This window comes from Zootoca vivipara, chromosome 12 (genome assembly GCF_963506605.1).
Source record: "Zootoca vivipara chromosome 12, rZooViv1.1, whole genome shotgun sequence".
Taxonomy (NCBI): Eukaryota; Metazoa; Chordata; class Lepidosauria; order Squamata; family Lacertidae; genus Zootoca; species Zootoca vivipara.
In genome coordinates, this window is record NC_083287.1 from 50125629 (window position 1) to 50139773 (window position 14145).

At 43.7% G+C, this 14145-nt stretch overlaps 1 protein-coding gene across 1 annotated transcript in view; it reads right to left on the reverse strand.

The window, feature by feature from the left end:
• The window catches only part of LOC118091630 (sodium channel protein type 5 subunit alpha-like), a 298412-nt gene that overhangs the window by 160605 nt on the left and 123662 nt on the right, over window positions 1-14145 (reverse strand). Inside the window, exon 7 of the mRNA XM_060280924.1 lies at window positions 4192-4416. Coding sequence (XP_060136907.1) covers window positions 4192-4416 — 225 coding nt within the window. The remainder of the gene's footprint in view (window positions 1-4191; window positions 4417-14145) is intronic.

Sequence of the window (14145 nt, forward strand, 5' to 3'; positions counted from 1 at the left end):
CAAAAGTGCCTGCAAACATGACATGAAGGCTGGCAACATCCACCTTGCCATGTGGGAATCCCTTGCAGATGACCACAGTGCCTGGAGACAGGCAGGCAAGTCATGTATCCACAGCAGTGATCAGAGGAGGAATGACCACTGGGAGGAGCACAGACAGAAGAAACACCATGGTGCGTCTACAGCAGTACAATTGGATGTCTTCACCTGCCCCAGCTACAACAAAACATGTACCTCCCACATCGGTCTCTACAGCCACAGCAGGCGCTGCAATCCTCCAATAGCTTGACCTCACCCCCAAAGGCACACTCCTTCATTGTCTCCCGATGCAGACAGATGCCATACTCTCTAACATTTCACGGGTGAAAACAGGACCTGGTTTCATCACATCACCAGGTGTTAGTTTGCCTCCAATAGAGACACTTTATGCCGCTCGAGTCAGGAAGAGAGCAGAGAGAATTGCTGTAGACCCTTCGCATCTTGGTCATCACTTGTTTGATTTACTCCCATCCGGACGTCGGTACAGGACTCCATGTACAAAAACGTCTAGGCACAGGAATAGCTTTTTTCCTTGTGCCATCAAAATGTTGAATCTGTAGTTGTGGGCGGAAGGGAGGCCAGTTGGTGGTATGGGGTCTTTTCGCTGTGCTGTTGTATTGTGAGGGGAATAGTGTTTGTATGAGGTACGTTTTTTCTTTACATTGCAGTGTAGTCGAAGCAAAAATCCAAGTATGGTAGATACTTGGCCAATAAATTATTCTATTCTATTCTATCCCAGTTCTTACACCAAGGGCTGTTGCCTGAGCCCTTTAGTTTCCATGTTGAAAAATGTCATGCTTGCTGGCTGCATTCATTCACCCTGTAGTGGATTGCTCTGTGCTGTTTCAAAAGCAAAGCAGGTGTTCTGTTCCTTTGGTTAATGAAATGCTAGGAAAACACTGTCCTGCAATTGGCTAACAACCATTCAGAATGAGCCTCTCCAGCATAGGTATTGAGAGGCTGTGAGTGTTACATGGCAGAGCATTGCATAGCACATTCCTAAGCATGTCTATTCAGAATTAGGCACCACTGGATTCAATGGGGCTTACTCCATGGTGTGTGGTGATAGCATGCCAGCTGCAAGTTCATGGAAGTGAGTCTACATTCATTAAGGGGGAAAAAAACACCTTTAAAGTCCTACATATTGTAACCTTTACTCTCAGGGGAGTTGTTCCTGCCACAATAATCTTGGTTGCCCTTTCCTACACCTTTTCCTGCTCTACAGTATCCTTTATGAGGTACAGCAATCAGAACTGCATACAGTATTCCAAAAGCAGTTGCATCATAGATTTGTATACTGGCTTGATGATATCGGCAGCTTTTACTTCAGCTCCCTTTTCTATTGATCTCTAGCATGGAATTCACCTTTTTCATGGTGGCTGCATGCTGAGTTGACATCTTCATTGAGCTATCCACTAATTGTTGGTATTGAACCACCAGTTAGAGACCCAGGTTCCCAGGCTTGTTGTCTTTTAAACAGCTGCACAACCGGCAGAAATTCAACAGATGTACCCTTTCTAGCATGCCAGGAATGGCACTCCTGTTGAGGTTTGGATGAATGTGTTGCCATTAAAAAGAAGCAATGTTTGTTTGTTTTTTTTAAAGGCAGCAACTCTCTTAAATACATTCATAAAGGGAAAGTAACAGATATGAGATTGAAACCTCAAAGACATGGTTCAGCAGGGAATCTCTATTATTATTATTATTATTATTATTATTATTATTATTATTATTATTATTCCAGCCCTGACTTCCTGTTTAAATCAGACACTCACTCTCACAATAGTTCTCTTGTTTCAGGATTCCTGCACAGACTAGTTTTGTAGCAGAGTATTGTAATCCTTCATCTATTAATTTGATTTCTTTACCCTTCCACAAGACGCCTGCCTAGACATGCATCTTTTTAATGCTTTTGTTTGCTTGTTTCATTGTCCTGATAAAACTGGGACTGATCTAGATGTAGAGTCTGGAATTGCATATTTGTTGCTGGCCAGGAAGTTTGTAGATAGGCAGCAGTGTAATCAATGCAGCGTTCCCACTGATTGGGAGAAGGTAATGCCATGTATTTTTGAAGTGACAAGGATGCTACTATTCACTTTCTTATCATCATTTATCTTAAACGTTTATATCCCTGCCCCTTTTTGCATTAAATCATGTCTGGTTCAGTTACAGGTGCGTGCAATGGACAGAAAAGAAAAGAAAAAGCCACAAGAAGGGTTTTATCGCAGGCAGAGAAATGAAGGGTGAGAGCCAATGAAGCGGTAACATTAGCACAATAATATCTGGCTGTGCCATGGAAATTCCCCTCCCCATTCTCATGCACCATTTAAATCTGTTCTGGGGTTTCCTCAATCCTTCAGTGCAGATTTGGAGTTTGGAGAAAGACAAGGCAAGTTCCACTGCCTAAATGAAAATCCTTGTGTGAACATAGCTACTTTGCTAGATACCACCCAAAGTGTGGTTTATGATGCTCAATTGGGCCGCAATCCCAAAGCAACAGCAGCATCCCCATATTTAAATCACTTCTGACAAAGTTTCTCTGATTCATCTATCCTTTGAACCCTAACAGGCAGCATTTCAGCCCCCGCCCTGCAACCAAGGGGTGACTCACATCCCAAGGGCTTGGAGCAACTAACTTGCCTACTGGCTTCTGTTAATGTCCGGGCCATAGCGAGATACAAATACTTGATCCTCTGAGCTGCTTTCTTTTGTGAACTAATTGCCCTTTGTTTAACCCTCTTGCCATCTTGCTCTGCCTTCAAATCCTGAAAGATTTCAAACTGTTTCATTCACCCATTCATCCTAAAGCTACAGCCCTGCCAGCTAGCCTATAAGCAGTATCTCACGGGAGCTAACAAAGACTCAAATCTACAATACAGCAATCATATCAGAAAACATCTTAAAACCAACAAGCCAATAAACACCACGGCAGCCAAGATCGCATGGCAATGGGTGGCAGCTTGGAGGCATGCAGCCGCAATCAGGTTTTAAAGCTGAGTGTCATGACCCACAACCCAGAGGCCAGGCGTGGAGCAATGGACACAAAGGAGGACGAGGCTCTTGGGTGAAGAACTGCCAGGACCAACTTCAGCACTTTTCCAACCAGAAGATGCAACCATACTATCCTCGTCTGATACAGGAGCATCTCTTCAGCCACACAGGTGTCTCACATAATTAGGTGAGAGCCCTTTAACAGCTGGTCCCCTCCTCTGGGGAGGGGGGCTTGCTTCACTACAATCCAGACATCATCTTTTAGGCTTCAGTTTGAGCAAGGTGCTCCTAGAGGCAGCAGCTCACCAGGCTACCTCTATGTGACTATGGAGCTCTCCAAGGTCCTGAAGGTGCTCTGTGAGCCTTGAGCTCTTGCCTCGGCCTCTTGGAGGGACACTGCCCAGCTCTCCCAGGCAGCCTTGGGTTCCTGTAGAACAGAACCCTGGGGAAACTGTGAGGCAGTCAAACACTAGGGCAGTGAAGCCAGATAATAGATCAGTGGGGAAAGATACAGCCAGGGAACAGAATTCCTCGGGCACAAGACCAGAATCAGAAGCATTTATGGGAACTGGTACAATTCCACTGGTCCTGTTCGTAGCCTGACGTTTGCTGAGCTGGTATCTTCAGTTCCATCCTCTGGTTGTTTCTCTCACTGGAGGCCAGCTTCACCTGAGTCTCTGGTTCAAGACCCCTGGCACTCTGCAAATGCTAATAATGTTGCAGCAACAACCATTCTGCTCCCAAAAATGTGCCCCCACAGAAAAGTTTTCAGCAGCTTCCTAAATATCCCTAGTGAGCTGTTCCAACTGGCTTCCTTGGCTATGAAGCCACCACAGAGGAGGCCCTGCTCCTTATCACTCCTTATCCCACCTTAGCCCAGACAGCAGAAGGACCCAAAACAAAACATTCTCTGAAGATCTTAGCATCTAGGAGACTTCATATAGGATAAGGCACCTCTGGAAGTATCCCAACAAACAAACACTGCTAAAAGCTGATAGTTGGCCTTTTAAATGTTTCCAAGCATAATGCTGAGCCTTCTTGGCACAGAACTCTGAGCTTCCCATGGTGTCAAACTTGGATTTATTTATTTTCATAATAAATGGAAATGAAGAAACTTGCATTTGGTAAAAAAACAACAACACAGAAGCGAAGAGATCAGCTTACCTGTATCATTTAAAAAAGCATCTAAGGATGGCCACCTTGCGTCGTCCGGTAAGAATGTGCCGTTAATGGTGGTGTTAAACCTCCGGACACACTTCTGCCTCAGATTTCCCATGAAGAGTTGGAGCCCTATGAGGGCGAAAACACTCAAGCAAAAAACGGTCAAGATCATCACATCGGCAAGTTTCTTAACTGACTGGATAAGGGCACCTACGATGGTCTTCAAACCTAAGGAGACAAAGGTTAGCAGGTTATAGGATGAGATACGAAAGTGCAAGAGCATTGTACGGGTATTAAAAGTCAGTACTAGTAGCATCTACAAGACACCCACCCCAAGTATCTCCCAGTTGTGAATGCATGGCATAGGTAGAGTTCCCATCGAATTTCACTTGTAGTGAAATTCGGAGAGAATTTGGAGGCTCCAGCTCAGGCAAAACATCTGTTGGAAGTCTGAGGGAAATGAAAATAATTCCGGTAAGACTAGTGAAATGAGGCAGGGAGTCTGCCCCTCTCTGTGCAATGTGAAAGTAAAGACTGCTCCATCCTTATATTCCGATTTCTTCCATACGTTTTCCCCCCTACTAATCTGGTGTGGTTCTGATAATCTCAATGGGACGTTTGCCGTTAATTCCAGAAGGTTTGGCTTGCACCCGATGTTGTTTGTAAATGAGGTATTAAGGTTCCAGTCCTCAACCACATGGGGATCAATGAAATGCTTTAAGAAGCAGGGTCAAAACTGGTGAAACCCAAGAACAATGGCTGGTTCTATATTTGTAATAGCTGCCAAGGGGTTATGCATATGGCATCAGCTCCAAGGTTTCAGAAGGCCTTGGGCAAGTTCTCCTACATGGGCTCCCATCCCTCAATTAAACTACCTCTGCAATCCAGCATGTCCAGGGGGCTCTTGTCAGTGGGACTCCACCTGGAGTGTGGGCCATCAGCAGATTCCTGAGTGTTGCCACCCCTTCACACTGACTCTGTGTGTATGTTTGCAGAACATCTGATAATAAATGGTGCTTTTTAAGATGAGGAAAAGGCTGAAACTAAGCTCCAAGCCAACAAGATAGGGTGTACACATATACTCAAATAAACTTTATATTTCTGGTGTGTGTGTGTGTGTGTGTGTGTGTGTGTGTGTGTGATTTCAAGTTCTCAAACAAATGACTCTGGAGAACCAGAAACCAACATTCTAAATTCCCTGTACTTTTACAGAAGTCAGTGCCACTGAGTTCAATTGGACTTAACACCAGGTACTGTATAGGATAGCTGCCTTTGTGAATTTTCGACAGTGGGTGAATGTAAGACCCCCTGCCCAGAAATGTAAAGGTTTACAACTGGATTCTCAGCATTTTGGATTTCAGCATTAGGGGTGAACTTGGAAAATTAGAATGCATATAAAATTTGGCTTTGATTCTAGTGTTTCATTGGTTGGGTAGGAGGAAATCCCTAGTGCTCAACTTCGATAGGACCAGATTTTGGTATGCGAGAGGTAATCAGCCAAAGAAACTGGCCCAATGGTGAAACGCAGTAGCAACTTCTTAAAGAAAAACAGGTGCTCAGGTGAGTGGGTTGGTTTGGCTGGCTGTGTGTTGACAGGCAGTTGTTGCCAAATTTGCAAATTCCTTAATGCCGTGTTGTTCAAGCGCGCACTTTTCAGGAAACCCCTATGGCTACTGGAAACTTGTGGCGGGGAGTTCCTCAATGAGAAGATCAGTCATGGCAAATAACCTTCCTGGATAGAAAGCTTGGCCACCACTCAATGCCATCTAGACCGGTACTGCCTGCTCTGACTGGCAGCAACTCTCCAAAGACCTAGATGGGAATCTTTCCCATCCCCAGTGACCTCAGGTCCTTTTCAGTTGGCAACTGAAGGCAGGAAATTTCTGCATGTGAAGCGTGTGCTTAGCGTGTGATCTGTGGATATTTTCCTGTAGATGAATAGAGAGCTCTTCACTTACACAGGTCCAGGCAGCCCAGCATCGACTGCCTTTACTGCACTCTCCAAGGTCCCAGACAATAATATTTCTGCTGGAGATCAGTGGTGCAGTGAAGGGGGAGTTTAGAGCAGGAGAGATGGAGTCATCTGCTTGGACACCGTCATGAATGCAAACTCTGAATGCAAGCCAATGAAGGGATAACGAAGCTTTCAAGTTTGTTTGTGACTTATCACCATCGAGGAAGACAGAGAAAAACCAAGCAGAGGCAGGATGCTTAATTTTCTTTCCTTTGATGAAGTTCCTACTTCCTGCCAGCATTTTAATGGTAACGCTTCTTTGCGAGACTGTTTGTGTTTTTAATTAAATGCTATCGGTTGCATTTCAGCGGGCTGAAGATCTCTTGGTAAAGCTCAATGTGTTTTACAAGCTGAACCAATGCAATCATTTAGCAGCATCACCCGCTTCAATGGAGCTTATTCCACGGAAAATATGCACAGGATTGTATTCATGCTGATCCTAATCAACTGAGCTTTATGCAGTGTATTGCTGCTCTTTGGGTTTACGTCCATTAATAATAATAATAATAATAATAATAATAATAATAATAATATTTATACCCCGCCCATCTGGCTGGGTTTCCCCAGCCACTCTGGGCGGCTTCCAACAGAAAAATAAAATACAATAATCTATTAAACATTAAAAAGCCTCCCTAAACAGGGCTGCCTTCAGATGTCGTTTCGGACTCCCATCTGCTATGAGAGCTGTCATGGTGAATGCCATTAGATCTCTGCTGGAGACGGAAGGCAGAACCCTCTGTGTGCCAAGCATTTCCTCTACAGGTGAACTATGGAACCCCCCTCTGCAGAAAGAGCATTGGATGTGTTCTCAAGAGCATCTGCCATTCACATGTGTTAGCAGAGAAGGCCCAAGAGGAGCTGTGTGCACCCTAAGATGCTCCCCAAGAGAAAAAGGTTCCATAGCAAGCACCTATGGGTTTCTCAGCATAACTGGTTTGGAAGGATTCTGTGCAGGCAGAAAGTTTGAAAGCCACTGCCTTGAGGGAATGTTCTCACAGAGGCACACAGCAACAAGGTTGGTGTAAAAAGGCAGGCAGATCTGCTTTCTAATTATTCTATTTCAACAGAACAGAGCAGCCAAATAGTCCATCAATTAGAAATCCATTTGGATCCTGTTTCTAAAGGCAGGTCCAGCCCAGACCTCCTCCTGTTGCAGTTTGTTAAAAGCTGGCTTGCTTCTCACACTCCGTCTTCATTGTTCCTGGATTAGTCTTTATGTTTCCTCCTCCCGGGATTGTGGGCTCAGTCTCTCTCAGAGAATAATGATGATCAAGCACAAATAATAGCTGTGCGCTACCTTTCACACACCAGTAACCAATGTATGAAGATGTCTCGGCGGATTGTGAACTAGCTTGAAGGGGGAGCGGAGACAGAAATGAACTAAGCTAAACAAGACCTGCTTAACAGAAATCATCCATCACAAACGGGCAGGTGCGCGTAAAACTGGCAGAAACATTCTATTTCATTTAGCACATATGAATAGCCTTTTTTAAAATAATATTCTAGGCAGTGTGTGCTTTTTGAAAAGGCTCTGGTGGTGGAAGGCAATATAACGCAACAGCTGGGAATAAGGGGGCAACCAGAAGATGTCTCACCAAACGTAAGTAAGGGGTATCAAGAGCAGTCTAGTACCTGGTTAACAAGGCACCATTTGGGCAGCTGCAATGTCAAAGACCTCAGGAGCAGGGAGCTAACTGAGACAAGTCATACAACTAAGGCCAAATACGGCAAAATAAGGATGAGCCACGCTTCTCCGTTCTTTCAACTTGCTTCCCTCCTCCAGTTTTTCACTCACTTCTTTCGTTCTCTTCTCCCCAGGGATGCTAGGCTTCAGCGAAGCCATGCTAGTTAAGGAAAAACAGAAAAGCCCTGCAGGATCAGGCCTCCGCTGTCCATCCAGCCCAGCACCCTGTTCTCACGGTGGCCAACCACCGGGAAGCATGCAAGCAGAATCTGAGAGCGATAACACTCTCCCCTTCCTGTAGTTTACCAGCAACGGATATTCAGAAGCATATTGCCTTTGACAGTGGAGGTAGAAAATAGCAATCATAGTTAGTAGCCATTGATAGCCTTGTCCTCCGTGAATTAGTCTAATCCTCTTTTGGGGGCTATCACTGTTTCTTGTGGGAGTGAATTGAACGGTTTAATTATATGCTGTGTGAATAAGTACTTTCTTTTGTCTCTCCTGAATCTTCCAACGTTCAGCTTCAATGGATGTCAGCGCAATCTAGCATTATGAGCGAGAGAAGGACTTTCCTCTATTCACTTTCTACATGCTGCATAATTTTATACCATTCTAGCATGCCGCCTCTTACTTGCTGCCTCTAAACGAAAAAAGCCGCAAATGCTGCAAGCTTTCCTCATTTCGGTTGCTGCTTTTTGAACCCTTTCCCCAACCTTGCAATGTCCTTTTTGAGGTGAGGCAAGAAGAACTTTACATAGTATTCCAAAAGTGGTGGCACCATAGATTGGCAATTATGGGGTGATGCTTGAAATGGGAAATGGTTGTTCACCAGTTTTCATATCCTGGTTAGCAGGGAGCCCTTAAACCACAGGTTTGTGGACTGAGCATCATGGGGAAATGTGGCTTAAAGAGACTAAAATAACATTTGTTCTTGGGCTGATTTGTGTGCAAGTGTGCCCTATGCAAGACATACTATGCAGGATTTCTTGGTATAAACCAATAAAAACCTGCCAGCTTGTCCCAATTAGTGTGATTTGCCCATATATACTATTTGGAACCAGTGCATTATAGTACCTAGAATGTCAGAGGAGGAATGGAGAGACCTGGGTTCAAATCCAGTCATAGAGCTTGCTAGATGACCTTTGGCCAATCGCCACTCCACAACCTAACCTACTTCACAGGGTTGTTGTGAGGAGGGGTGGGGGGTGTAATAAATATGTGTATAAACCATTAACATTATTTTTTTTATTTCTTACTCCTTTCTTGCAATTGCTGTGTTAGATATAGTTACGGAGGGAGAGATAGCTAAACCACAGTTATAACCCTGTCCCTTGCTTGTAAGCTTGTAAGTTTAGGGAAGCTTTCGTGTTTGACAGACTATTGTACCTATTTTAATATTTTGTTGGAAGCCACCCAGAGTTGCTGGGGAAACCCAGCCAGATGGGCGGGGTATAAATAATAAATTATTATTATTATTAGTAGTAGTAGTAGTATTAGGAAGGGATTTGCTGTATGTGATCGAGCGACAGACTCTGTGTCCTAACCCTGTCTCACGTTTATCACAGTATTAATATGCCAGGTCTCTTATCAGGGGTTTCAAGCAATCACCGCAGCAATGCATAGTGAGTGAAGCAGCGTTTTTAATCAGTTGAGGATTAACGATCCAACTGAAACTTGCAAAAAAAAAAAAAGTGTTGGGGGGGGGGCGCGAATCAACACAGGAACATAGTAAGCAATTTTCTTATTTTTTATATTTATAGAAAACAAACTATCAAAAAGCAGTTGTTCACCCGGTGTAGGTTTATGGGAGATACAGCCCTAATATTACTAATTTTTCAGGTCAGTTTCCAAACTGTGTTCTATTCATCCAGTTATTATGGTTTTAAATAGAAATATAATCCCCTCAGTGTTGGATTTTTTTCATGTTTAATCTTCTCAGGCATCAGAACATTTCATTTTGCTTCTTATAACCCACCGGCCCCTCTCTGCAGCCTGTGATCTTCAACATACAGGCAGGTGTGTGTGCAATGTGTTGCCTATTAAAGCAAGCACAAACCACCAACCTAGTATGATTGTGTGGAGGCCCTCCAGGCTCAAAACGTCTTTGCTTGCCACCTGCCTGGGACTGCAAATGGTCCTGAGTAGAATCATAGAATCATAGAGTTGGAAGAGACCACAAGGGTCATCCAATCCAACCCCCTGCCAAGCAGGAAACACCATCAAAGCATTCTTGACATATGCCTGTCAAGCCTCTGCTTAAAGACCTCCAAAGAAGGAGACTCCACCTTCTCCACCTAGGCTATGGCAGGAAACAATACACGACTGATGGGTGCCATTTTGTCTGGCGGATAACATGTTACGGAGGATCCTGGTGTGAAAGAATCCTCTGCCGTTTAGCAGGACACTTCTTGAAAAGTAAGATCTTTGCCGGCTGCATGAAAAGTGACATCATTTATTGTTATGACCAACTAAAGTATTTTCGCCCACAAAGATTTCACTTGAGGGGAGGAATACGGATGCCATTTTAATGTGTGTCTGTTAGTGTTGAAATTACTTACAAGGGTTCCAGATAATTTTGTGTTGAGTCACTTCAACCCACCCCTAAAACGGCTGGGAGTGTAACTTTCTCTTCAAATTAACTCTGTTTCTGCCTCATTATACATATACAGTGGTACCTCTACTTACGAATAACTCTACTTACGAATGTTTCTACTTACGAATGGAGCTCCGTCCGCCATCTTGGATGCAGTTTAGATAGGATTTTTTCTACTTATGAATTTTTAGATAGGGTTGCTTCGACTTACGATTTTTTTCTCCCAATGCATTCCTATGGGATTCGACTTACAATTTTTTTTCGACTTACAAATGTGCGTTCGGAACGCATTAAATTCGTAAGTAGAGGTACCACTGTGTGTGTGTGTGTGTGTGTGTGTGTGTGTATGTGTGTGTGTGTGTATATATATATATATATATATATATATATATATATATATATATATATATATAGTCCCCCTGCGCCTGTTATTTTTGCTTGTATGTCTTAATACCGTTTCGTTGATTTAAGGCTGCATTTTTGTTTTTAACTAATATTGTTTTTATATTATGAGTATATCGTACTCTTAAGAGATTTAAGAAACAGCAACACATCCAGCTGTTTAGAAATGCTGTTTAAATAAATAAATAAATCCAGAAGGATTTAAAGCCGTTTTGAGCCAAAACCGCCATTGACAACAGTGAGGGAGGAAGGCGACCCAATCAGGCCCCTGATTCTGACTGCCCTTGTCAGCTGTCTGAGGGAAGAGCTGCGTGACAGGAACTTCCCTACCTTCCTGGCCTGGATGTTGTCACCAGCTCTGTTCCTGGCTCTGATCCGGGAGTGAGGGGAGTGGGGAAATGTTTCAGGGGAGGGTCTGCTCTGCCTGGTTCCCTGCAACTTGGCTTCTCGCAACGAGGGAACCGCCAGAAGGCCCTTGGTACTGGACCTCAGTGTCTGGGCAGAACGATGGGGGTGGAGACACTCCTTCAGGGCAAGACGGCCAGAACCGCCACTGGCATCGACTGCAAACTGAAGAGCTTGCTTTCCCCTCTTCCCTCCCATTCCCCTTTTTCCTCCCATGTCATGACTTCTTATACTGCGAGCCTCAGGACAGGGCCCAGGGCTTAGATCCGATTTATGTCAGGCCAGTCCGAGAGCCTGAAAGGGGATACCAATATTGTATGTAAGTAATGTCCCACTGGGTGAAGGGTGAATTGTGTCCTTAAATCTCTCTCGCTACCTTTGGCAAGGCCATACCCAGGAATTGCCATCTTCTTTCCTGGTTGTCCTCCTCCTATCCTTTTTATAACTGCATCCTGCCATGCAGAAAGTAGGCATGTCAAGGCTTTCCAACCACAGAAATAAAAGCATTGCAGGAAAGTTTCAACCTGCTTGATAGCTGCCTGTCAGGATGCTGTTACAGGCATAAGAGCAGAGGAAGTAAAAATTACAGCTGGCCACTCTAGCCTTTTCCTAAATGGTCTTTAGGTGGTATCTCAGGTATTGGGGGCAGAGGAGGAAGGAGAGAAGAGAAAGCTTTGCTTAAAGGTCTCTGCGCTCCCCAGAGCTAGCTGCCATGTTTTGAAAGGTGATTGCTAAGATGTATTCAAACTTCAGCTGCGATTCAATCTGCAGCGGAAAATAATCCATCGTTGATATGATGCCAATGGAAAGCAACAGCATTACAGCTTAACGGGATGGACTGTTTACAGAGCTGCAAAGGCATCGGTTTAACTCCTTCCATCCAAGCATAAAATTGAACTGTGTGGAAGCAAATTTGCTCGTTAGACCCGAGGGGAAAGACCTTTTATGGCCAACGGGGTGACTTTTTCCTGAACTTCTGTGGCATTTTTGAGGTGCCCTTTGGAAATTAGTTCCTTTGAGAAGTGCTATGCTATGCTTACCCCACTGCTTATTTTGCTTCTTAAAGAAGGCCAAGTTGAAATGTTACCCCACCCTTCCCATTTCATTCCTCCATTTGTAAGAGGCAAAATTGCAAGAGGCCCCTTTCAGTGATTTTTCAGAGCCGGGGTGAGGGGAGAGAGAAAATGTAGGTAAATTGGTAGCCACAGAAGGGAGCGCTTTTGTCCAGCAGGTCACGAATGTGTAAATCTATCAATTTCTCTTTTTTGAAATGTAGGTTCAGTTCTCCACTTTCCACATCAGTTTGCTATTTATTTATTTATTTATTTATTTATTTATTTATTTATCTAACTATTTATCTATGTTGATCACTCACAGACATTTTAGTGTGACCCTACCCTAATATACACATTTTTGCAGAGCAATTTTCTTAATATAATGCATCTTGTATATTATTATTATTATTATTATTACTACTACTACTACTACTACTACTACTACGAACAAATGCTTCTTTATGCACACTTTACCTTAGTATTTGCATTTCTTGCCTGGAGAAACCAAAACTGACATTCTTCCTCATCTCTACATATTCTCGAATTCCTGTTTTTATATGCCTTTATATTACTATTTTTATTATTTTGTGTTGCATTTCTGTTCTAACAATATTGCATATATATATATATATATATATATATATATATATATATATATATATATATCCATTTATAAATGCTTTAAAATAAATTATAGATATATTACAGGTTGGGCCAAGCGTCAAAGAAGCAATCTTCACGAACATGTGCCCGCCACCATTAAAAAGTGCAGTGATTTCTGGGGGGAGAGGAAGCAGGAGTGATAAAATTAAAGTATTGAATGAAACTTGCTACCATACGAGGCAGTGATGGCCACAAACTTAGATGGCTTTAAAGGGGGGGTTAGACAAATGCATGGAGGACAGAGCTATTGATGGCTACTAGTCATGCTGGTTGTATTCTGCCTCCACAGTTGGACCCAGCAATGCTTCTGAATACTAGTTGCTTGAAACCGCAGGAGGGGAGAGTGGCTCTTGTGCTCAAATCCTGCTTGCGGGTCTCCTATAGGCATCTGGTTGGCCTCTGTGAGAACAGGATGCTGGACTAGATGGTCCTGTGGCCGAATCTGGCAAGTTTTTCTTGCGTTCTTACATTCACAGTGAGGCTCCCTCACTCTAAGCCGCCCCCCAAACAGAACGAAGGCAGAAATGTTGCCTGACCTTTACCTGGAATTGGCTTTGTGACAACACCACACAAATCCAATTTGCCAAATGAGTTCCCCAATTGGCTGAGATCGCTCAAGTAAGGAGGGCAATCAGTGGGAAGAAATGGCACTATAATAGCAGCAAAGAGGAAACAACTGCTGTGAACTATGGGGAAAGGAGGGGACATGAAAAAGTTAAAAATGGAAAGGTGTTTTCATTTTGGGCTCTTGAAAATATTCACAGGCAAAAATGTGGGACACCTCTAATAATCCACAGAATCGGGCAACTGCTTCCACGTGCCACGGGGGCTCTGGGTTCGCGTCTCTCAACAGCTCTACATGCCACGTGACAAACAACTTTTGGACCTGGAGAGGATCTCAAAAGCGGTCTGTGGCATGGCAGGATTGCCTGTTCAAAAGCACAGGTGGGTCTGAAATCACACTGGATGTGAAACCTTTCAACGTGCCCAGCCATATTGGGAGAATGTGCTAGCTACAAGGGCCAGCAACGCATCTTTTATGGCAATCTTTTCTTTGTTTTTCTGCGTTTTTCTAAAGGAGGAATGGGATGTTGCTGGGCTACAACTCCTATCAGCCCCAGCCAGCATGGCCAATATTCAG